Here is a 26,287-nt window from a genome sequence, read left to right on the forward strand (position 1 = left end):
TTTATTTCTACCACATTTTTGTTCGTCGAAAATGTGTTCGTTTTATCTTTGGCTAAACTTGTCATATTCGCCAACATTTGAAGGGACGATGTAAATCCAGTTAGGGTCCATGCAGGTAGCAAAAGCACTGTAAGTCCCCATGGTCCCTAGTGTGGTGACCTACCTTCAGTTGTTGTTGACCCATAGCCTGTTTATATATTGTATTGTCTTCAGAAGTAAAATAGGTTTAGATATACATGCTAGTGTTAAACACCATCTGTGATACTCTATAGCTAGTGTTTTACAACCCGTGAAGATCCGGGTTAGAATGAACCTTCAGTAACCCATGCGTGTCGTAAGAGGCGACTAACGGGATCGGCTGGTCAGGCTCGCTGGCTTGGTTGACATATGTCATCGGTTCCCATTTGCGCAGATCGATGCTCATGCTGTTGATCACTGGATTGTCAGGTCCAGACTCGATTATTTACAGACCGCCGCCATATAGCTGGAATATTACTGAGTGCGGAGTATCGCCTCCGTGGTGTGGTGGTTAGGGCGTCCGTCCGGAGAGCGGAAGGTCGCGGGTTCGATCCCCGACCGCGTCATACCAAAAGACGTTAAAACATGGTACTTGTTGGTCCCTGCTTGGCGCTCGGCATTAATACGTACAACAAGGACTGGTCGGCTCGGAGTCAGTATAATGTGTCTGAGTGGGGTATTCATGCTTCACTGCGGCATGGTATCTTAGTGGTCTAGCACTATAAAACCAGCTTAAGTCTTGGCTAGTACAAGCAGCCGCACATACACATACACACTCATGCACGTCGTCATATGAGCGAAATATTCTCAAGCACGACGTTAAACCCAATTTCACCTCACCTCACCTCACCTCACTAAGTGCGGCGTAAAACTAAACTCACTCACTCACTGTAGTTATTTTACAGCCCTTTGATGACTTTTGATGACTTGTATTGATTATGAATGGAAAACCTTTCTCGTCACTATATGGCTGAAATATTACCGAGGTAGCGTTAAATCTTAACTCACTCATGTGTCCCTTTAACTATGGGCATGGGGAGATGTTGGCACCTGCAGCATTAATGCAAACACACTAACATTATGGGCACACAGGGGTTCATGCAACTTGATTAGTCAAGATACTCCCCTACGTGTCATGACTGACGTTAGTGCTAGCCCCGGGAACACTAACATTATGGGCACACAGGGGTTCATGCAACTTGATTAGTCAAGATACTCCCCTACGTGTCATGACTGACGTTAGTGCAAGCCCCGGGAACGAGACATTGCTAATGCGATGATGAAGTTCAACTGACAGGCATGATCAGTGCGAAGGCTATCTACCCTAGACAATTCCGAAAAACATGTTTTGTTGGAGACGTTGTTACTGAGAAGTATCTCTCCATCACACATGAACCTCATTATCTATGATACCTGATAATTGAACTCCAAGATATCTTTTCCTTTAAGGGTCAACACTCTTGCCATTACAGTCGTCATATTGATTACTTGACCAGTCGAAATATGTACCACCCTGAGATTTGGGGGAACTCAGTGTCAGGTTCACACCAAAGGTAACATATCAACACACAGGGTTATCAAGGCAAAATCATTCCCCTCGGGACCTGCGTGCCGTCAAGACATTGCCACACACTGCAAGGCTTTTCTCCAAATGTTTGAAGAATTGAAAACGAGACGTCAAATGTCATCTCACAATGAGACAGTAATGCCGTATGAAACAGTGTATTTGATCAATAATTTATTGCATTTTTAAACTTCACTTTTATATTGAGTATATTAGTAGTGCACGTTTAGTTATAACACGAAGACAGGAGACAGTCATCATCACAAGATGTACATGAACTGCCAGACACTGATGAAGTCAAGTTGTCTGTTGTTTCCGATCTCCTGGCACTGAACTGTTCGTCATTGAGATTAGAACATATCACAATAGATCGCCTTGCTGCCGTGTCTACGGCTGTGTAATAAACAACAGTTATTGGTCAATGAAAATAGAATAATACAGTGTTCATCTTCCAGATCACACCAAGTTGGGCTAGTGGATAGCGTGTCTGTCCGGAGAGTGACAGGTCGGTGTTCCAAAGGTGTTACACTGCATGTTATCTCAGTGGGCTGATACTATAAAGCCGGCACACGTCGAGAATATTACAAGCAGCCAAACACGTGCATGCGCTTTGTAAATGCAGTAATGTTGAACGCGACATTGAATCGCAGCTCACCCCACCTCACCTTACCTCACCTCACCTCACCTCACCTCACCTCTCTATAAAACCGACGCACGTCGAGAATATTACATCAGGCAAACACGTGCATGCGCTTTGTAATTGCAGTAATGTTGAACGCGACATTAAATCTCACCTCACCTCATCTCTTCCAGACAACTTGAACTTTGAGATTAGTCAAATATGTTCCATACGCTGTTTCGCTTTCCCTTCTCTTTGAATTTTAAGGTGAAGACTACGTCTGGAAATGGCTGCTCACAACATGCATAGTGCGTGACCCTACGTTCCACCTTTTGCTTAGTCAACTCCCACTCTGTCTCATCCGACTCGTAGTTCGAGAGGTCCACTTCGTTCGACGACTCAATTACGTTGAGAAGAAAGCCATCGTACACCCACGATCCATATTTAAATCTGCAAGTGACGCTGCCGTCTTTAGTGTAGTTGCCGACGTAACACCGTGTCTTCAAAGTGGTAGGTGGAAAATACATCACACCTCCACTAGCGTCCACCACAGTCAAGGGTTCAATGTTACTTGTGTGTCTGGCGACAAAGGGATATCACAATGAGCTAAATAGGTCATTAGTGAAAAAAGTCATAAAAGTCGGCTTTGTCCTGCAGCAGTAAATATATATTTATTAGTCACCATCATGGACTACATATTCCCGGTTATCATACCACCCAAAACCATCCTAGTTCACTGTAACACTGTTGTAAATTGAATGGTAGTTTTTCACTTAATTATATAATGCGTAGATATAGCTTAACTAGGTTTCAACTTGGGTATCTACAAATAACAATACTCACCCGTTGTAGAGCATAACATCCGGGTTCCAGATTCTAGATAGCGGCAGACGGATAAAAGCCGTGTCGTTGAAAGTTGTTGGGTCCCACGACAGTCTTGTGTCTGTCCATCTGAATGACATCCATGTTTCGATCTCAGCATCACCTGACTTAGAATCCTGATGGAAGAAGAGAAATGAATTCTGTACACCATGTGCAGTACGAAAGCCTGATGGTGCCAAAATATTTAGGTATATGCATTTTTAGGTTGACTGTTCTCTTATATTTCTATTATGCTTTTCCCATTACTTTTATATTAGGGGAATTTTGATTGATTCCTAGTTTACTAGACCCGTGAAGGTCCGGGTTACAATGAATCTTCAGTAACCCATGCTTGTCGTAAGAGGCGACTAACGGGATCGGGTGGTCAGTCTCGCTGACTTGGTTGACACATGTCATCGGTACCCGGTTGCGCAGATCGATTTCCATGCTGTTGATCACTGGATTGTCTGGTCCAGACTGGATTATTTACAGACCGCCGCAATATAGCTGGATTATTGCTGCGTGCGGCGTAAAAGTAAACTCACTCACTCACTCTGGTATACTTCTGGAATATAGTAACTGTGCAAGTTTGATGTTGTAAAATATTTTAATGCAAAGAATAATAGCAATAATTTGTGGTGTTTTCCTTGATCAGTGTTTAGCTGTTGACAGAGTAAAATCGACATATGTGTGGTTTGACACTAGGCATCCTGACACGCCACTGGAGAGATGCGGTGTCAAATGTCAGTTCACAAATTCAGTATCGTGTGTGCTTGACCACGAAGCATATTGTTCCATGGCTGAACCAACGCTTGTCCCAATTCAGCTAACGTCTCCCTTTCATCCCAAGCGCGCTCGATAGAAGACTTGTGCGGAGAAACAGCTGGCCAGAGGAGTACCGGAATGTTCTTCTGTCTCAGGAAATCTGTTACAACACGAGCGATATGTGGACGGGCATTTTCTTGCTGAAGTGTGAAACGTCTCTGTCCTTGAATGAACGGCTGCACCTGCGGCCCAATCATCTCACCCCTGCATCACAGACCTGTGAGATTGCCACCCACAATGAAAAGTTGTGCCCAACCATGAGATGTGATGTTTCCCTATACCATAACGTTTTCTCCGCCAAACTGTTGACGTTGAACAACGCACGCGTCAGCATACCCATACATCTGTACACTCTTGCCCTGCCATCTGAGCTGTCCAAATGAAATCTCGACTCGTCAGTGAACAAACACCATCCCAATCTTGTCTCCTGTACCGTAGATGCTGTCTGCACCAAGACGTTCCTGTCGGTGACGTTGGAGCACAATTGGACGTATTGCAGGCCGTCGGGGACGGGTGTTGAGCTCCTTCATGATCAGTCGGTTCCGTACATTCTTGGAACCGATTGGACATAAGTCAGTAAAGGTCAGAACAGTCAAACTGTTATGTCCCATTATGTTGAAAACGTCTCCATAGAGGTGAGATCGTGTTGTGATGGATGTCAAAATGTCTAGTATTGGGTCATTCCAGTCTACAGCAGAGACGCTGATTTTCTGTAAGCCGTGGTAGGTTGAAATTAACGTGTTTCCACAACAATCAATCGTTCTTAGATTTTCAATATCAGATCTGTGAACTTCATGTGTCAAAAAGCATGCACACAGTGTGTAAGTTCATTGTGCACAAAGGTTTAGTATGACAACGTTTCAAATAACTTTTATTTTATGCAGTTATATCTTATCTTTTTCCGCTAGTATATTTTTAAGCATATTTTTAAAACGAGAAATGTCTGTTATTTACTCGTTCCTATTTCCTCAAAAGTTCTTAAAATTAACCTAAATTCACTCAAAATTTAATTTTCGAAGAACAAAAAAAATTGAAAAACCAAGAAATATATTTATACTAAATTGTATCATATTTTGAACTGCTGGGGTCATTTACAGTAGTCAGTGTTCTGGTGAAACAGTATTGGTAGTCAGTGTTCAGGTGAAACAGTATGGTAGTCAGTGTTCAGGTGAAATGGTATTGGTAGTCAGTGTTCAGGTGAAACGGTATTGGTAGTCAGTGTTCAGGTGAAAGGGTATTGGTAGTCAGTGTTCAGGTGAAACAGTATTGGTAGTCAGTGTTCAGGTGAAACGGTATTGGTAGTCAGTGTTCAGGTGAAACGGTATTGGTAGTCAGTGTTCAGGTGAAACGGTATTGGTAGTCAGTGTTCAGGTGAAACGGTATTGGTAGTCAGTGTTCAGGTGAAACGGTATTGGTGGACACTGTTCAGGTGAAACAGTTTTGATATTTAGTGTTCAGATACACCAGTACTGAGATTTAGTGTTGAGGTGCAAAAGTATTGAGAATCAGAGATTAGGGTGAAATAGTATTGATCGGGTGAGGAGAAGTGGGGTTTCATGATAATCTGATTTACACAGTGTAAATGCATGTATGTGAGTGTGGCTGTAAGTGTTATAGTGTGTGCATGATATACTTGAAACGAGTGATCCTGATGTAATTTTACCAGAGACTCAATACATACGTTGTACTTTATGGGGTTTAAGGTCATCTGTACAAGTTAGAGTGTGGTGCTTTATCCATCAACTGCCCATCCGACCTCGGCCATTATTTATATCAAGTCTTAATTGACATTGGCGATTCAAACTACTGGTTGCGACATCATGTGCCTATTTAACCCCTCAAATTCCATACTAAACGCTTCATATATACCTCATATTTCTCATGAATACATGGCACTTTTTATGGTTAAAACTTCTTTACAAAACGTTTCCGAGTTTATTCTTGCTCCTTCATCTGTGCACAGAGTAAATATATATAGATAGAACAGTCATGTTTACATAACGCAAGGAGGGAAGGACATGTAACCAGTGATATATATCATCAAGGGTGAGGGCTGCTTGGGTAGTATAATGGATGAAGCGTTCGGTCTTCACGCTGAAGACCCGGTCCCCACAAACTATACTCACTCACCCCGATTGACCTGCTGGTCTATGGTATTCACCAGTGATGTAAGCTGTATAAGGGACATCCCTATGGATACACTGACCTGCTGGTCTATGGTACTCACCAGTGACGTAATCTGTATAAAGGACATCCTTATGGATATACCTACCTGCTGGTCTATGGTACTCACCAGTGATGTAAGCTGTATAAGGGACATCCCTATGGATACACTGACCTGCTGGTCTATCGTACTCACCAGTGATGTAAGCTGTATATGGGACATCCCTATGGATACACTGACCTGCTGGTCTATGGTACTCACCAGTGACGTAAGCTGTATAAAGGACATCCTTATGGATACACTGACCTGCTGGTCTATGGTACTCACCAGTGATGTAATCTGTATAAAGGACATCCTTATGGATACACTGACCTGCTGGTCTATGGTACTCACTAGTGATGTAATCTGTATAAAGGACATCCTGATGGATACACTGACCTGCTGGTCTATGGTACTCACCAGTGACGTAAGCTGTATAAGGGACATCCCTATGGATACACTGACCTGCTGGTCTATGGTACTCACCAGTGACGTAAACTGTATATGGGACATCCCTATGGATACACTGACCTGCTGGTCTATGGTACTCACCAGTGACGTAAGCTGTATATGGGACATCCCTATGGATACACTGACCCTGGTCTATGGTCTCACCAGTGACGTAACTGGGACACCATGGATGACCTGCTGGTCTATGGTCACCACTGAAGCTGTATAAGGGACATCCCTATGGATACACTGACCTGCTGGTCTATGGTACTCACCAGTGACGTAAGCTGTATAAGGGACATCCCCATGGATACACTGACCTGCTGGTCTATGGTACTCACCAGTGACATAAACTGTATAAGGGACATCCCCATGGTTACACTGACCTGCTGGTCTATGGTACTCACCAGTGACGTAAGCTGTATATGGGACATCCTTATGGTTATACTGACCTGCTGGTCTATGGTACCCACCAGTGACGTAAGCTGTATATGGGACATCCCCATGGATACACTGACCTGCTGGTCTATGGTACTCACCAGTGACATAAACTGTATAAGGGACATCCCCATGGTTACACTGACCTGCTGGTCTATGGTACTCACCAGTGACGTAAGCTGTATATGGGACATCCCTATGGTTACACTGACCTGCTGGTCTATGGTACCCACCAGTGACGTAAACTGTATAAGGGACATCCTTATGGTTACACTGACCTGCTGGTCTATGGTACTCACCAGTGACGTAAGCTGTACAAGGGACATCCCTATGGTTACACTGACCTGCTGGTCTATGGTACTCACCAGTGACGTAAGCTGTATAAGGGACATCCTTTTGGGTACACTGACGTCTTGGTCTATGGTACTCACCAGTGACGTAAGCTGTACAAGGGACATCCCTATGGATACCCTGACCTGCTGGTCTATGGTACTCACCAATGAGGTCAACTGTATAAGGGACATCCCCATTGATACACTGACCTGCTGGTCTATGGTACTCACCAGTGATGTAAACTGTACAAGGGACATCCCTATGGATACACTGACCTGCTGGTCTATGGTACTCACCAGTGATGTAAGCTGAATAAGGGACATCCCTATGGATACACTGACCTGCTGGTCTATGGTACTCACCAGTGATGTAAGCTGTATATGGGACATCCCTATGGATACACTGACCTGCTGGTCTATGGTACTCACCAGTGACGTAAGCTGTATAAAGGACATCCTTATGGATACACTGACCTGCTGGTCTATGGTACTCACCAGTGATGTAATCTGTATAAAGGACATCCTTATGGATACACTGACCTGATGGTCTATGGTACTCACCAGTGATGTAATCTGTATCAAGGACATCCTTATGGATACACTGACCTGCTGGTCTATGGTACTCACCAGTGACGTAAGCTGTATATGGGACATCCCTATGGTTATACTGACCTGCTGGTCTATGGTACCCACCAGTGACGTAAGCTGTATATGGGACATCCCCATGGATACACTGACCTGCTGGTCTATGGTACTCACCAGTGACATAAACTGTATAAGGGACATCCCCATGGTTACACTGACCTGCTGGTCTATGGTACTCACCAGTGACATAAACTGTATAAGGGACATCCCCATGGTTACACTGACCTGCTGGTCTATGGTACTCACCAGTGACGTAAGCTGTATATGGGACATCCCTATGGTTACACTGACCTGCTGGTCTATGGTACCCACCAGTGACGTAAACTGTATAAGGGACATCCTTATGGTTACACTGACCTGCTGGTCTATGGTACTCACCAGTGACGTAAGCTGTACAAGGGACATCCCTATGGTTACACTGACCTGCTGGTCTATGGTACTCACCAGTGACGTAAGCTGTATAAGGGACATCCTTTTGGGTACACTGACGTCTTGGTCTATGGTACTCACCAGTGACGTAAGCTGTACAAGGGACATCCCTATGGATACCCTGACCTGCTGGTCTATGGTACTCACCAATGAGGTCAACTGTATAAGGGACATCCCCATTGATACACTGACCTGCTGGTCTATGGTACTCACCAGTGATGTAAACTGTACAAGGGACATCCCTATGGATACACTGACCTGCTGGTCTATGGTACTCACCAGTGATGTAAACTGTACAAGGGACATCCCTATGGATACACTGACCTGCTGGTCTATGGTACTCACCAGTGATGTAAGCTGTATATGGGACATCCCTATGGTTACACTGACCTGCTGGTCTATGGTACTCACCAGTGACGTAAGCTGTATAAAGGACATCCTTATGGATACACTGACCTGCTGGTCTATGGTACTCACCAGTGATGTAATCTGTATAAAGGACATCCTTATGGATACACTGACCTGATGGTCTATGGTACTCACCAGTGATGTAATCTGTATCAAGGACATCCTTATGGATACACTGACCTGCTGGTCTATGGTACTCACCAGTGACGTAAAATGTATAAGGGACATCCCCATGGTTACACTGACCTGCTGGTCTATGGTACTCACCAGTGACGTAAGCTGTATATGGGACATTCCTATGGTTATACTGACCTGCTGGTCTATGGTACCCACCAGTGACGTAAGCTGTATATGGGACATCCCCATGGATACACTGACCTGCTGGTCTATGGTACTCACCAGTGACGTAAGCTGTATATGGGACATCCCTATGGTTATACTGACCTGCTGGTCTATGGTACCCACCAGTGACGTAAGCTGTATATGGGACATCCCCATGGATACACTGACCTGCTGGTCTATGGTACTCACCAGTGACATAAACTGTATAAGGGACATCCCCATGGTTACACTGACCTGCTGGTCTATGGTACTCACCAGTGACATAAACTGTATAAGGGACATCCCCATGGTTACACTGACCTGCTGGTCTATGGTACTCACCAGTGACGTAAGCTGTATATGGGACATCCCTATGGTTACACTGACCTGCTGGTCTATGGTACCCACCAGTGACGTAAACTGTATAAGGGACATCCTTATGGTTACACTGACCTGCTGGTCTATGGTACTCACCAGTGACGTAAGCTGTACAAGGGACATCCCTATGGTTACACTGACCTGCTGGTCTATGGTACTCACCAGTGACGTAAGCTGTACAAGGGACATCCTTTTGGGTACACTGACGTCTTGGTCTATGGTACTCACCAGTGACGTAAGCTGTACAAGGGACATCCCTATGGATACCCTGACCTGCTGGTCTATGGTACTCACCAATGAGGTAAACTGTATAAGGGACATCCCCATTGATACACTGACCTGCTGGTCTATGGTACTCACCAGTGATGTAAACTGTACAAGGGACATCCCTATGGATACACTGACCTGCTGGTCTATGGTACTCACCAGTGATGTAAGCTGAATAAGGGACATCCCTATGGATACACTGACCTGCTGGTCTATGGTACTCACCAGTGATGTAAGCTGTATATGGGACATCCCTATGGATACACTGACCTGCTGGTCTATGGTACTCACCAGTGACGTAAGCTGTATAAAGGACATCCTTATGGATACACTGACCTGCTGGTCTATGGTACTCACCAGTGATGTAATCTGTATAAAGGACATCCTTATGGATACACTGACCTGATGGTCTATGGTACTCACCAGTGATGTAATCTGTATCAAGGACATCCTTATGGATACACTGACCTGCTGGTCTATGGTACTCACCAGTGACGTAAAATGTATAAGGGACATCCCCATGGTTACACTGACCTGCTGGTCTATGGTACTCACCAGTGACGTAAGCTGTATATGGGACATCCCCATGGTTATACTGACCTGCTGGTCTATGGTACCCACCAGTGACGTAAGCTGTATATGGGACATCCCCATGGATACACTGACCTGCTGGTCTATGGTACTCACCAGTGACATAAACTGTATAAGGGACATCCCCATGGTTACACTGACCTGCTGGTCTATGGTACTCACCAGTGACGTAAGCTGTATATGGGACATCCCTATGGTTACACTGACCTGCTGGTCTATGGTACCCACCAGTGACGTAAACTGTATAAGGGACATCCTTATGGTTACACTGACCTGCTGGTCTATGGTACTCACCAGTGACGTAAGCTGTACAAGGGACATCCCTATGGTTACACTGACCTGCTGGTCTGTGGTACTCACCAGTGACGTAAGCTGTATATGGGACATCCCTATGGTTATACTGACCTGCTGGTCTATGGTACCCACCAGTGACGTAAGCTGTATATGGGACATCCCCATGGATACACTGACCTGCTGGTCTATGGTACTCACCACTGACGTAAGCTGTATAAGGGACATCCCTATGGATACACTGACCTGCTGGTCTATGGTACTCACCAGTGACATAAACTGTATAAGGGACATCCCCATGGTTACACTGACCTGCTGGTCTATGGTACTCACCAGTGACGTAAGCTGTATATGGGACATCCCTATGGTTATACTGACCTGCTGGTCTATGGTACCCACCAGTGACGTAAGCTGTATATGGGACATCCCCATGGATACACTGACCTGCTGGTCTATGGTACTCACCAGTGACATAAACTGTATAAGGGACATCCCCATGGTTACACTGACCTGCTGGTCTATGGTACTCACCAGTGACGTAAGCTGTATATGGGACATCCCTATGGTTACACTGACCTGCTGGTCTATGGTACCCACCAGTGACGTAAACTGTATAAGGGACATCCTTATGGTTACACTGACCTGCTGGTCTATGGTACTCACCAGTGACGTAAGCTGTACAAGGGACATCCCTATGGTTACACTGACCTGCTGGTCTATGGTACTCACCAGTGACGTAAGCTGTATAAGGGACATCCTTTTGGGTACACTGACGTCTTGGTCTATGGTACTCACCAGTGACGTAAGCTGTACAAGGGACATCCCTATGGATACCCTGACCTGCTGGTCTATGGTACTCACCAATGAGGTAAACTGTATAAGGGACATCCCCATTGATACACTGACCTGCTGGTCTATGGTACTCACCAGTGATGTAAACTGTACAAGGGACATCCCTATGGATACACTGACCTGCTGGTCTATGGTACTCACCAGTGACGTAAGCTGAATAAGGGACATCCCTATGGATACATTCACTGGCTCTCTGCTGCTCACGACTGGGATGGAGGTATTAGCCGCTTTGTCCAGGACGTATGTGTACAGAGCATCAAAGAGCTGGCACTGAGCTAAAACGAAGAGAAACCCTTTGATTGGCCTTTACACCAGAACAAGAACGTCGTCGGTCTTAACTGCGCAATGAAATTAAGATTAGAAAAGATACAGTTAATACTTACATTAAATCACTTTTGACGCCTTTAAAACACGTTTGCCTATCCAAACCCAATTTCGCCGACATCAGTACAATAATGATAATTGATATTTTGGAGTTATCGGTAATTTCCAACATTGTATCAGACTTGAGTCTTGTGTAAGATTGGAGAAGGTATAAATATGCATGTAATATATGTTATTGGTTTCTGATTATATATTATACAAAATATGCGGTGTATTTGAACAACTGTATACAGAGAGAGTAATCTGTTTGAGTGAGTAAGTATAGTTTTACGCCGCACTCAACAATATTCCAGCTATATGGCGGCGGTCTGTAAATAATCGAGTCTGGATCAGACAATCAACAGCATGAGCATCGATCTGCGCAATTGGGAACCGATAACATGTGTCAACCAAGTCAGCGAGCCTTACCACCCGATCCCGTTAGTCGCCTCTTACGTCAAGCATGGGATACTGAAGATAAATATTCTAACCCGGGCCTTTACGGGACAGTCTCCATAGATTTGCTGAAGTAGATATTTAAAACATATAATATATTATGAAAGTATAAAATGTTGTGAAATTTAACCATCGAAATACAGTGTAGAGAGGAAGTGTTGACCCTACAATCACCACCCACGGTCGGGGCACAGTACAACAGTCCACGCCCTACCAATACTGCTTGGCACCAGAGGAACCCCCGTGCATGATTGTGTAAAGCCATACATGAATAACACTTACCGACGGCACATATTGCCAACAGCCCAATAAACGTTCCCGTGGACATCGTGGACATCTATGTGCTGGGAGGTTTGTCTGGTTACTGCTCTAGCTATGGAATATATACCCGACAATTACGATAAATTGTTTCATGCTGATTAGCCTAAAGGTCATAGTCACGTACTTTGCACAATAATTGTTGTTCTGGAGGCCGAACAGACATAATGTGCCTCAATGAGCTAAAAGTCAAAGGGCATTCATTCTCATTCTGCTGACTTTGTGTTCTTCTTGCTCTTTCGCCTATGTTTCCCAACTGAACAAAACATGACGAGTTAGAATACGTTTCCATCAACATTGTTGGACTAAATGTCGTAAGAGGCGATTAACGGGAAAGGGTGGTCAGGCTCGCTGACTTGGCTGATGCAAATCATTGTATGCCAATTGCGTAGATCGATGTTCATAACGTCATTGTCGATTATTTAGCTGGAAAACAGCTGCCTTAAAACAACAAACCACAGTCAAAGCTTCTGTTACTTACATGTTTTTGTTTTCCAATACGATTATGTATTTACGTGTTGTGGAACTATCAATGAATATCGAAGTTCTACTTGTTTTAGTACTCATGCTGCCTTGGATATGGAATCATCTTCTACATCAACGTTTAGTGGATATGACAAAACTTTAAGGATTATCAACTTCTTTATTTTAACAATGGCGAGGTTTTGGTATAGATCCGTATACCGTTTTCAAGCATATGACTTGACTTTTAGTGGCCTTTTGGAAGGGAAGGTGCCAGGCCCCACATACTGCGCAGGGTGGATACACTCGCTACTGACCGCGTGAACATGCTTTGCCTTGTTGCTCATTTGTGTAAGCCAGATGCGCTGTTCTTATGGACTGTTGATCGTTACCATAAATAGAAACATTTGTCTTTCCATGTAATATTGTTTCATTCGCGACAGTAAGAATTCATCCTGTTTCTTGTTTGTGAGTCACAAGTTTTGCCTTTGAGTACATTTAACAGGTGAAAAGATACCCAACCCTGTCTTATTTGCATGTGCATGTTCAACCATTGGCCATGAATTAGCAGTTTGTCATTATGTTCTTTTATGCAATTTGCAATCACCGACTGAATTATTTATGCCTTGGCAATGCATTGGTAGGCTTGACAGTTCTGTACCAGCATATTTATAGATGGACTGGTCTTCCCTTTCCCCATGCCTGAACCTGACTTAACACATTTGAGGTTAGCTCTTTTCATATGCATTACCCTTAGAAGGCAAGGCAATCTGTGATCCTTATTATGATTCAGCAGATCGTGACTAATTATTGACCTATATAATTGGTCTTGCGCCTGAAGGTTGTGAGATGGCATATACATACTGACTGTGCAATGGTCGTGTCGAAGGAACTCTTATCATACACCCAGGAATGGCATGTTTCCGTGTATCTGTTGAGGGGTCTTGTATGGTTGTCATCACGGCGTAAGGTAACGTCGGTGGGATAAGTGTACATTTTACACGGCGAATACGAGACGTTATACCAGGCCAGTCGAGGTATGGTGAGGTTGATTACGTATTCATGTTCTTTGTCCTGAACTTCGTATGTATCATTTTTTACACCCGGTATTGCGCAGCTGGAACATATTTATAACATGTTTAGTGAAGTCACCATCCATATTGATCATGGCGAGACATGGTCGGGCAGACCAATAGTTGTCTTGGCTATCACAACTGTGATAGGGGGATGAACTTAACTTTCCAGCCTTCATGTTTAAAGTTTACCTTCATATCGAGCAATATTCTAGCTACTCCATCCTTTTGCAATTCTGCATTAAATAATGTTTAGGTACAGTGAACTATGTTAGTTTTATCAAGATGTAACAGAAGGTAATATAATTCCTACGTACGAATTGTTGTCATCGGATAAAAGTGCACACCTGGTAATAGCCTTTGTATGTTTGTGACGGATGCCACTGATTTGTCAGGATGCACTCATCTTTTCGAGAATGAGTGAGTGAGTATTATCAATATTGATTCATGCCGATAGTATAGTCAAAATTGTAACATCCTATGGATATAGAAAGTGTTTTGCCGCTGTTTAAGGAATGACCGAATTTCTTGCAAGTGTTTGCAACGCTTATATATTAGTATTAAAAGCAGTAATACCAATACGTGTGTCTTACCGGTGTTCGGGAACAGCAAAGAGAAACACGACCAAGGATATGCTCTGGATAGCAATCGCTATAGCGGGCAGGCAGAGCATCACGGACAGTCCCCTCTGATAAGGTCCAAACTCTCCAATGGTTCTCAAGAGATCATCGAACTTCATGTTGAGTTGTAGCCAAAGTAATTATGCATACTGATATTAAACCATTTTGTTTCGGGTGTAGTAACATGTGATAATCGAAATAATGAAATTTAAATAAGACCATGAATTTCAGGTGTATACTGATCTAATAATATGATATGTTTTATGAAACTTGAAAGTGCGAGGTCAATTTGATATACTTAATTATTTAAAAATATTATATTAGGTTTGAAAAGGTATTTGTTTTATATTATGACATTCCGTAACTTGTAAAGCCCGCGCGTAGCGAAACGGGGAATCCCGTGACGTCATTTTCAAGCCTATTGACACCTGTGACTCCAAACCTTTCTCCTGCCTAAATCTGCCTTTTCACTTGGAAAGAGGTAGAAATGGTGGCTCTATCAATTGTTCGATGACGCCGTGCATCCCCAGGCAGCACAATGCACCATCTTATTATTAAAACAAAGACGACAGAAAAAGGCGGTTTACATTTTGGCAGCTCTTGGTCTTAGGCAATATGGCCGACTTCACGAGTGAAAAGGTCACGTGGTTTACAGCGGAAAATGCACAATGGCCGAAGCTGAGACAACAGAAACTGTGTTTGCTTTTAAAATAAGAATAAAAACTAACGCCACCTTTCAAGAATGGTTCTCTTCACTATACCACATCAGGTTGTCTTAGCAACCTAAGAATGGTTGTCAAAAGGTTTTAATATTTGCTGGGTCTGTCATATGTAGCGGTTGTATCGAAAACATAATTATCACTGGTCCTGTCACTTAAATCACTATGAAGGTTATATTTCCGCGGCAGATCTTGAAAACTGTACACCATGTTTTTCACCAAACCTAGGAGGTGGGTAGGTCCAGTGGTGAAATGGTGCCATTTGATAGCTTAGGAATTTGGGGAAAAGTTATCATGGCAACAACTCTAACTGAGGCTGAAAATGGAGGTGTGTGGTCTTGCCCAGGTTACAAATCAGATGAATCAAAGTTGGTCACGGTCTTCAAGGAGAGTCCTTGCATGGGTTTTTGGCAGCTTGACTCCTGAGAGTTTCAAGGACTACTGTCCTATCCTACAATGAAGCACACGTGATACATCTGGTCTCACCTTAGGCAAGTGAGTTTGTTAAAAACTGCCTCTGTTAACCAAGCAGAAAATGGGTATCGGATGAGTATCATAGCTTGATTTACACCATCCATTCAGTCATTGGTGGTTGTGCTTAGATTTAGCCATAAATTATAATGACATAAATGATACGATTAAAAAGCTTGATACATCAAAATTTACTTTAAATGTTTCAGGACTGACGTATCCTCTAAGGACCCATTCATAGTGTAGTCTCATATAGTTATATTTGATTTAGACAACGAAAGATGGATTTAAACAATGCTTCACAATATATCGAGATTTGATTAAAAAGACTGAAATAAACAGCGAGACATTGAGGGCGAGAATGTCCAAAGATGCTCCTAATTAGGTAAATAAACAATTTTATGTTTCCAACAACAGTCGTGAATTGCTACATTTTACTACACAACGCGATGGCAAACTTATTACTTGAGACAGCATTCAATAAATAGCAAAAGGCGCCTGTAAACTTCATTATTTGTATTTTATAGGTTTCACGAAAAGAACAATGCATAATTTCTATCACTTCGAATTTAAATATGGAAGGTTTTGAAATATCATATTTTGCGTGCCATGAAATAAATTTAAAGAAAATCAAATCACCAGGTTTTTATTCCATCTTGTGACATAGAATAAAGATATCAATAGTTAACTAATGATGTTACCGGGATACCTCTGGCATTTCTAAAGGAATTATCAATGCATAAAAATGAGAAACAGTGGAAAAGTACCTCAAAATACCTTAAGTATCGCCACATTCTGCAATAACGAAAATTGCCGTGTAATTTGATTGGATGGCATTATTAGGGATGTGTCGTTTATCTCAAAACCAAGGGATGGTGCCGATATGGTGAAAAAGGATATATGAAAGTATCATAATGGCATGCACATTACACACTACACATATTAGTATGTAAACTCAATGTCAAATAATTGTGTAGGTGTTGATAATTACTCCTACACGTACATCTAACCTAGAAACAGTCGATGCCCACAACCAATTTACTTTACAATTTGAATGTGCAACACACACCATGATGCTATCATATCCAATAGGTGTCAGATTAACAAACATGTTTAGTTTCCATAGAAAACAACCATTTGACCAATTTTAGAAATACAAACACGTGTACGCCCATGAGTTATTATTTTGGCATAGAAACGGTATATATTTGTTTTCAAACATATGTCTGGCCTTGGCTTACATGTAAAAAGTAAACGGCAGCAATTCAATTAACGGTATAGTGGTTGCACCAAATGAAACTAAATTAGTATTCAGTTGGGGACACTACCTAGTTAGTACTATTTGTTTTCGTGAAGCCAACTGTTACCAGTCTTGTCTGTAATTAATTACCTTTTAATGATCAGTATTCCCGTTGTATCGGGCTTGTACCTAATTTGTGGTCTACGTTTCACAAATTGTGATTACAATGTGAAATGCTTGTTCTACGATTATTTCCATTCGGTTTACAGTACGCATGTGAACGATTAGGAATGTATGTTCTACGATTATTTTCATTCGGTTTACAGTACGCATGTGAACGATGAACATGACACACCATAGTCCAAAATGATATCCGATGCAATTATCCATTTCTATTTGGACAATTTGTTTTCATGGGATTTTTTCAGACTTGACTTGTGACAAATGACCCCGTTTGAAAACAGTACTTTTGCATTGTTTATCACTGTCTGATATTTATTTATAGATATATGCTTAAGAAATAGTAGAAACCGATAAACTCCGCTTGGAGACAGAGTTCATGTGGTTATGGATATGAATTTTGTCTCGTTTTACATATTGTTACACCATAGATATCGGTATATTTCCACGGGGTTATTCGTTGTTCTAGTCATTTTTATCACTAACCTTAATATGATCTTATGATTATGTAAAGGACTTCGTTGATTTCATTGTACTATCTGCCTTGACGCTATATGGCATGTGGACGTGTAGACACATTAATAGACACGACATGACAATGTACATGCATATTGGTTAACCGTGATTTCATGATGACTTGTAGGCAAGCGCCTGCTACGAAAACTGTTAAATACATCACATCATGTTATTATTCTACAGATGTGGCAAAGGTAATAGTTTACTTTATTATTATTTCCAAATGCATTTAAGATGTATGTTTTATTTTTCCAAAGAATACAACCGAGTGAGCGAGCATGGTTTTATGCCACTTTTTAAAGCAATATTCCATCGATATCACGGAGGTGGACACTAAAAATGGGCTTCACACATTGTCGCCATGTAGAGAATCGAATCCTGGTATTCGGCGTGACGAGGGAACGTTTTTACTCACTAGGATACCTCTCCGCCGAAATATCAGTGCATGATCATACATTCACTGATATTCTCAAAGCCAGTGATTCCATCGTAAAACTCAAAAGCTGATCGTAACTCTGCGGCCTTGAATCACATGGGAATAAGCACTGGATGTTCTTATTAAGACTCTACATCCTTCATATATATGTGTATTGCATGATTGTATTATTCACTCTGTAGAGTTAAAAAAGTAGCAAATGATGGAACCTGGTGAATTATGTTTTGTGTCCTTTCAAGCTGACGCTTGTTAAATGGAATAATTTATGTGGTATGGTATGGTCATGAAAAAAGTGTTTAGTTTCATTTCAGTCACTTATAAAATAGTTTGACAGTGAATATCACTTCTGTCTGCACGAAGGCACAACGCGTATATCACCTGGTACAATCACACCTCTCCTTGGGTCACCTAACTAAGCTTATGATACCTCTGAACACCATATTTGTACAAGAGGATCGAATATCGCGATATGGCCCCCATAGTTTAAACGATATATAATGGTGTAAGTGCTTGTTGTCAGTGGGATTCAACCTACCGTTCGTTCTCTACTATGTTTTTAATCAACTGTGTGTATGTTGACAATATTGCTATATTGTCTCTAAATCCACTTGTGATGTCTCCTCTTCTCTTCACCTGACTGAGAAACCTGAACTTTGGTATTTAACAGTTTCTCAGTTTCCTGATTCCAGTACTATATATCTGGAATTCCAACCCACACTCTCAGAGATTCATCTAATCACACAAAGACTGCGATCGAACCCACTCAGATACCGCGGCTGCTTCAAAAAATGAGTGAGTGAGTTTAGTTTTACAGCGAATAATTGAGTCTGGACCAGACAACCCAGTGATCAACATCATGAGCATCGATCTGCGCAATTGGGAACCGATGACATGTGTCAACCAAGCCAACGAGCCTGACCACCCGATCCCGTTAGTCGCCTCTTACGACAAGCATGGGTTACTGAAGGTTCATTGTAACCCGGACCTTCACGGGTCTTCAAAAAATGACGTAGTCTCTTTAGCATGTATATTTCAAATGTTTATTGTCTATTAATCGTTGGATTAAAGTTGTGTTCGTTGACGTTCATAAGCTCATGAATTTTAAACACCAATTATTTAATAACCGAACTTAATCCTTGTAATGTGAACTGTATAAACGTGAAAATGTCTTTGATTGCTACGTCATCCGTCACAAAATTCCATGCGGAGTTCTGTCCTTTGGTCTCACAAAGGTAATAACCTAGCAATTTCCTTCACATGAAACTGAAAACCAGCCGGTTGATGCTGAAAATGGATTAACACGAATGTTCTGTGAACTTCGACTGTGTGTGTGAGTCATATTAAGGCCAGATAAACTTCTGATGACGAGGATTACTACTTGGGGCGTGGTTGGATTTCCCGAGGCAGTACACAAGCATTATTTGTTATAACGTTGAATGGACGCTTCGTTTAGGTCACCCGTCATGTACAGGGCATATGTGATCTGTCTAACAGGAATTGTAGTACAATGATACCGTAGTTATTTCGAGTTATTTTTAGACTTTGAAGAATTCCCCAAGATGTAAGTTTGTAGTTCTCTTGACAAAGTAATGACGCCTAAAGTGACCTCATCGGGAAATAGACGCCTGTTGGCTTGATAGTGTTAATCGAGGAGACGTCATCCACTTTTGTCAATATTTACAATTCAAATAATCATTGGTCATTCAGGTAAAAAATCTTTCAACAAATTTGTAATCTAGTACTACGACAGAGGGATACGTCACTGCTAATGTGACAGCGAAAAATAACAGTCTTTCAACTTGTCGGATACCGTCATCAGTTTGGACTACAGTGAACATTTGTAAGTGATACATGTAGTTCTGTATTCCAAGGTAGTCACTGAGGTCAAGGACGTTCCTATTTGACTAATGAAAATCCTTCTCGGGCTTAGGACACCTGCGCAAACTATGATTTGTATGTATGCTGTCAATTACAACTATATGAATAATATTTTAATTTATATAGCAATGTACTATAGTATGCATAATAACAACTGTACTGAAGCCATTATCTTTGGATTCAAAGGAAACATGAGTGAGATAGCCTCAGCGAACGCACCACGGGAAGATCTTGAGGAAGCAAAGAATACTCTTCACTACTTGTTGGGAGATGACAAAACAGACACTGACGACATCGTTAGACGTTTCTCGGAAACCAGCCACATGTATGACAAGGTGGGTACAATAGGAGATGGAATGGTTTGAATTCAAATTGCCTGAAATTTCCCACCGGAAACAGCGACCCTCCTTGTCTGAAGAGCAAACGGAGCAAAAGAGCAAATTGATAAGCTCATGAAAATACCTAGATTATATAACACTTATAAAACTCTTTAAGGTCAAGAAATATTGAATATCTTCCACATTACTATCTTGCACAACACACGCAGGGGGATTCTGAGTTTGACGATAAAGGTTCCCAGTTACTTGTGCTTGACGTCAGCGGCCATTGTCAATAAATTAATTATCTTACCTGGTACAGACTGGGTCATGTACATACCACCGTTTCACAGCTGGAATATTGCTGAGTAGAGCTCTGAACAACAAACAAGCAAATACTTTCTTCCATTTACAACTGATCTTTGTGACGTGAAACACAAAATCACTGTTGATGCCTAAGTCATGTCTTCTTTTAAGGTCGTGGACGCAGTAAGCTATTCAAGTCCTATGCAGACTGCCAAAGTAACTGCAGAGCTGTTTCCTGGCAACAGAGAACATATCTATATTCTCGATGCGGCTGCTGGAACTGGACTTTGTGCAGAAAGGGTAAGCAGATGACTATTTAAGTGATGAAACACACTTAACGTCACCTTGGTAATATTTCAGCCAAATAGTGACGAGAAGAGTTATGTTGAATGAAGTTAATATCTGTCACAGAGGACAGTATAAATATTAGCAAAATCACAATTTATGTCTATAAAGGAACATTTTCAAATATTAAATAATCTATTTAACACAATTATTAAATATCATATTTAATACAATTTAAATACTGGCTGTAGATCGCCAGCAACTAGATAACAGATTAAATCGTTACATCCAAGCGTATGTCGATATCAAGTACGTCGAAATATCATATTGTTTCCTTGCATTATAGTACACACAGGCATAATAGAACATTTCCTTATGCAGTAACTTACATTACGTGGTTTACAACGCTTCGCGACTCAACACAATAATAACAGTACCTCTACGTTGTGATGGTAACCTCACTCACTCTGCAAGCATTCCAAATTCCGCATTTGAAGCATCAGTGACAAAAGAAAAATGATCAGATGCATTCTTGTATTTTGGATTTTACAATATGATCCTATTTTTTATTCCGATGAACAATTGACAAACATGTCTACGTGTTATAACCATTGCCACGGTAGGGCAGGATTTGTTCACCCTTACGCAAACACCTGTTGTTTTCACTATCCTATAGCGGTTCACATACACATGCTTATGATATAGTCCACTCCGTTTCAGCTGAGACTAGTTATGGTTGAAACAGCTGTTTATCTTTTCTGATATTTTGTTTTTACACGACATATATTATCGAATTTCTATTGAGTGAACCGTTGTTCTTGTCGTTTTTTTTACAGCTTTTCTCTCATGGCTTTCGGAAAATTGATGCTCTAGAACCTTCAGCCAAAATGCTTGAACAGGCAAAGACGAAAGGGCTGTATTGTCAGTACTACCTGAAGGGATTAGGAGAAAATACGTTAGACATTGCCAATGGTAAGTAGGGGTATTTGTTTGTGATCCCGATACTATGTCGCTTCCAAGGGACACTTCAAAATTTGATGCATCAGTGACAAAAGCGATGTCCCATGCAATTCCCTCTTTTGACTTGAATTATTTCAGGTTAACAATGGACTAGACTTCAGATGTTTATGACAGGTGCCACCGGTGGGGCAGGACACGCTCACCTTTTCCAGTGACAATCACTGGATTGTCTGTTCCAGAGTTTGTTTACAAACAACATCGTACAGCTGTAATACTGCTGAAACAAACATATAGTCATGATAAAGTCACAATTGTACAATCGACCCTGCTTTTAGCAGAGATTTCTTATGGATGTGGGAGGGGTTTTGTCGCTTGTATTTGCATATTTGCCATTCTGGTGCCTCAGTTCAATGTGAATTCATGCACCTATGTCTGTAAGTATTATCTGATGACTTACACGCCACACATAGTTTTGTACAACATTACCCACTACAGATCGTGGATGCCACGTCAAAACAACATATTCCATTCAATCAAACAAATGTGATTACATGTTGTCATACGCAACCAGTCATCACTATTCTAGGTATGCCACGGCAATTTGTATTATCGGGTCTTGGCCACAGGCCCTCCTGTCTTTGCGAGGATTAAAGATTTTTTAAAATTGTTTTTGAGATGACCCCCGACTCGAAATGCTTCACAGTACAATACATCATGATTGTACATCATGATGTATTGTATGTATGGTGATGCCCCTCGTAGTGGGCGACCTCGTGAAGCATTTCGAGTCGGGGGTCATCTCAAAAACAATTTTTTTTAAATCTTTAATCCTCGCAAAGATAGGAGGGCCTGTCCAACTAGATTGGAATTTATGATTTATTATTTCAGACACGTATGATGCCGTAACCATTTGCGCGTTGAGCACAGTGGTTTTGAAAAAGCTGCCTATTAAAGCATTTGAAGAGCTCATCCGCATTACCAAACCAGGAAAGTATACCTGAACTATCTTCTCGAAATTAGTGTAATGTTAATGACATTGTGCTAGAGTTGCTGGACCAGTTCTGGAGATGTAAGTAACATGTGGTGTCTAGTCGCCACAAGAGGTATTTTATTTGATGACGGGTAAACTACACAAGATTCATCTATTCAAACGACATACGGTCACGAACTCTTTGCAAAAACGGGATAAAGAAGGTATACACCTGAAAACTGTGTTTTTGACAAAACAAAACAAAATTAATGTTATCTCGGCTTTCCAAGCTGTAAGGCTCATGACAACGGACGAAACTCAGGTAACCTACGGTCCAAAAACTGTTACGGTGATCCTAGTCACTAATCCATCACTGTCGAATACTGATTTCCTATTCCAGTTTTATACACCTATTTAACAATGGGTGTATAGTTTCTTTTGACGGTCAGTTTGTGTTACTGGTGTATCAGCCGTGTTGTTGAAAACAGAAGGTTGAATCTGGTCAGTAACACTTTAAATATGTAAGCCCGAAAAATAAGTGTTACAATGGAAACACAGTATTAGCCATGACGATCATACACGCTCTGTCTAAAAACTACATACCCTATTCAAAAGGTCGCAGTATCTTCTACCATCGATATTAGCACTGCAAGACGGAGAAGCACTGTGTACTAGGTGAATAATATAGTACGCAACACAGAATAGGATGAATTCCTTGGATGATTAAGCTCGACATATTGTCTGATTATTACCTTTGTCGAGTCTCACACACCATATATGTCAATTAAATATTTTAAAAGAGAAAACTAATGGCTGACATGTGTCCTAGGGATAAGAGGGGTCTTCTGAAAATCAATCTTTTTCAGTCATCCCGGATTATGAAAAGTTTTGTCTCTTTGTATCTACACACATTTGAATCACCCTCTATCCCCTGTTCTTCTTCTCTTCAGGCGGATATATTATTAACACCGCTTACTCTCGCCTGTTTTCCGACGATGGGGATGCTGAGGCAGTGGTGTTCAGAGAAAACACGAAGACACTGGTATCCCAAGGGAAATGGAAACAGGTGGAACTGACCCTCTTTCACCAAACCTTCTTCGATTCAGATGGGGCCGTTTCAGTCCACAAAGTCCTGAAATGAACTTATTGCTAATTGCATTTCAGGACCTTCTCATTATGTCCTGGATGCTTTGTAAAATATTTCCCTTTATGTATTAATGTAGTTGGATGAAACACAAACGAATTTACTCAGTATAGGACAAACTTGATGGATAACAACTTCTTTTTATTCGTCGTGAATTCCCAAGAGCTTCATTTTGTCTGGTTCCAATAAAAATTCACATCCTTGCATATTGAATCTGAGATGGTTTCTTCAAACCAATCCAAATTAATTTGGTCTTTTCAGTATTCACTTTGAGTCCTGAAAATCTTGCGACAAAAAACCAAACAAACTGAAAATCTTAAAAACTGCTTGTAGTCCCGTCTCTGATTCTAAGGTTGAGGCAGTGTCATCTGGAAACTGCTCTGAAATATGTTCTATACTGTCCGTACTTACACCCTTATATGTTTATCCTTTCTAATACGTTTTGCAAGAATCTCCACACACAGTATAAAAGTATAAGGAGATACTGGATGACAACCTGATGTTATTGCAAGTTTCATATCCATTCACTAAAACACTGGACTCCGCCCCATCAAAAGTATTGTAATCCATTTTTGAATTCTCTGGCCATTAATGAAAAATACATTCTACCATGGATACGTGAAATGCTCGAATTTGATTGGTCAATCAATAAAATGAGACGGTATCAATTTGGATTGAAAATGCGTCTGATTTCACGGCGCTTCACTACGCACGTATACAACACTGCCGCACTACTTCAGCTTGGCCACCAACATGACTAATATCAACACAACAGATCGACGTGATGGAAATGCTGATGAAACATTTATTAAAACTCGAAAAATACAATTATACGATTTCTCCTCCACAATTATTAGGAAACCTCACTATCATAATTATTATCTTCTATTATAAAATATTCAAACCCAATTACAATACACAACCCCAAACATAAACAAACAATATCTAACATATAAATGAGAAAACCTTGTAACAAAATTAAAATACATCCCTATCTATCCCAATTTGTGCGGCAAAACGTTCGTAAACATTTACCTACCTGGTAAATGGTATATTTGTTTCCGTTTAGAATGAGAAATTCGCAAGAGTGTAACGGTCAGGCGAAACACAAAATTTAGGCCACTCACACTCCATCATGTCCCGTTGCATCGTTCAAAATGTAAAAAATTGAACCACGAGAATTCCGCTCTCTGCCACCTTCCCCGCAAAGCTGTCACTGCTATGTTCGTACACTTTGAAAAGCTTGGCCACAATCCAGTCCAAAATTATGAGAACAATGTTCCAAGGAATACCAAGTTAGTCGCATGCACACTAAGCAGCAGCACTGTCACTCTTTTGTCGCATGCCGGGGTGGAGGCAGGTACGTGAAATCAGTTTTTGATGAGTTACAGGTCATAGGTCGATCAGAAAAGGATGTATTCTTCGATTCTGCAGGGTTCAGGATCGACAGTCAGTCAAGTATTTTCCACTGTCACTTCGAATTTCAACCTTTCGCAAAATGTAAACACTGGTTCGTACGCCATTTCAAACTGTTGCGTAACTGTCTACTTCCAAGAAAATAAGTAGGTCAGACGATTCAATTATAGTGTGTGTGTGTGTGTGTGTGTGTGTGTGTGTTGTGTGTGTGTGTGTGTGTGTGTGTGTGTGGTGTGTGTGTGTGTGTGTGTGTGTGTGTGTGTGTGTGTGTACAGTAACACAGATAACAAAACAATAGTCTGGTTTCGGTCGTGTGGAGTTATGATTATAAAAACCAAGCTCTTAGGTGTTACATTATTGCATTGAATAAACAGTAGTTTGTTTTCTTTGGACAGAATATTCTTTATGTTGCAATGTTACCAAAAATACGAAAAGCACCTACCACTCCCTTCACAGGCGAGCTCAATTCGCCTCTCGTCCCATGTCGGATGACGCCGTGTCTTCCGCAGGACGAGGAAGTTCGATATTAAATCAGTTATCGTAGAATGGAGATAAACGTACTGTGTTTCGAAATTAGATGAATGGTAGACCGAATTAATTTTGTCTCTAATTAATCATTTGAAACCTCACTCTACGCGTTCGGCTTCAAATGAAATTTAGAGACT

The 26,287-nt window shown here is 41.4% G+C and overlaps 2 protein-coding genes across 4 annotated transcripts; one reads left to right on the forward strand and one right to left on the reverse strand.

Annotated features, from left to right (window-relative positions):
• Positions 1-1,743: 1,743 nt before the first annotated feature.
• On the reverse strand, positions 1,744-12,676 carry LOC124269484 (acetylcholine receptor subunit alpha-type acr-16-like). Of its 2 annotated transcripts, none has more exons than XM_046704497.1 (5): positions 12,594-12,676; positions 11,634-11,767; positions 3,045-3,199; positions 2,382-2,780; positions 1,744-2,272 (listed from the first exon to the last, which is right to left on the reverse strand). In XM_046704497.1, exons 1-4 carry the CDS (start codon positions 12,646-12,648, stop codon positions 2,414-2,416), a joined length of 711 nt encoding a protein of 236 aa, XP_046560453.1. In that variant the 5' UTR covers positions 12,649-12,676; the 3' UTR covers positions 1,744-2,272; positions 2,382-2,413. The 2 variants fall into 2 exon arrangements, with proteins under 2 accessions (XP_046560453.1, XP_046560452.1); XM_046704496.1 differs by having other exon boundaries at positions 1,744-2,277; positions 2,377-2,780.
• Positions 12,677-13,944: 1,268 nt separating this feature from the next.
• Positions 13,945-24,312, forward strand: LOC124269453 (methyltransferase-like protein 27). Of its 2 annotated transcripts, none has more exons than XM_046704457.1 (6): positions 13,945-14,133; positions 20,411-20,559; positions 21,019-21,147; positions 21,969-22,104; positions 22,981-23,079; positions 24,013-24,312. In XM_046704457.1, the coding sequence occupies exons 2-6, from the start codon at positions 20,416-20,418 to the stop codon at positions 24,201-24,203; spliced, it is 699 nt and encodes a 232-aa protein (XP_046560413.1). In that variant the 5' UTR covers positions 13,945-14,133; positions 20,411-20,415; the 3' UTR covers positions 24,204-24,312. The 2 variants fall into 2 exon arrangements, with proteins under 2 accessions (XP_046560413.1, XP_046560414.1); XM_046704458.1 differs by having other exon boundaries at positions 13,945-14,128.
• Positions 24,313-26,287: the final 1,975 nt, after the last annotated feature.

The sequence above is a fragment of the Haliotis rubra genome, unplaced genomic scaffold (assembly GCF_003918875.1).
Source record: "Haliotis rubra isolate DU_JTF1 unplaced genomic scaffold, ASM391887v1 Scf145, whole genome shotgun sequence".
NCBI classification, from domain to species: domain Eukaryota; kingdom Metazoa; phylum Mollusca; class Gastropoda; order Lepetellida; family Haliotidae; genus Haliotis; species Haliotis rubra.

Coding starts and splice junctions, on each gene's coding strand:
- LOC124269453 (XM_046704457.1), top strand. CDS start 20,416: ATGAGTGAGATAGCCTCAGCGAACGCACCACGGGAAGATCTTGAGGAA. Junction 20,560..21,018: donor CCAGCCACATGTATGACAAG/GTGGGTACAATA, acceptor TCTTCTTTTAAG/GTCGTGGACGCAGTAAGCTA. Junction 22,105..22,980: donor TACGTTAGACATTGCCAATG/GTAAGTAGGGGT, acceptor TTATTATTTCAG/ACACGTATGATGCCGTAACC.
- LOC124269484 (XM_046704497.1), bottom strand. CDS start 12,648: ATGTCCACGATGTCCACGGGAACGTTTATTGGGCTGTTGGCAATATGT. Junction 3,200..11,633: donor TTATTCAGCTTACGTCACTG/GTGAGTACCATA, acceptor TTCTTCCATCAG/GATTCTAAGTCAGGTGATGC. Junction 2,781..3,044: donor GATGTTATGCTCTACAACGG/GTGAGTATTGTT, acceptor CTTTGTCGCCAG/ACACACAAGTAACATTGAAC.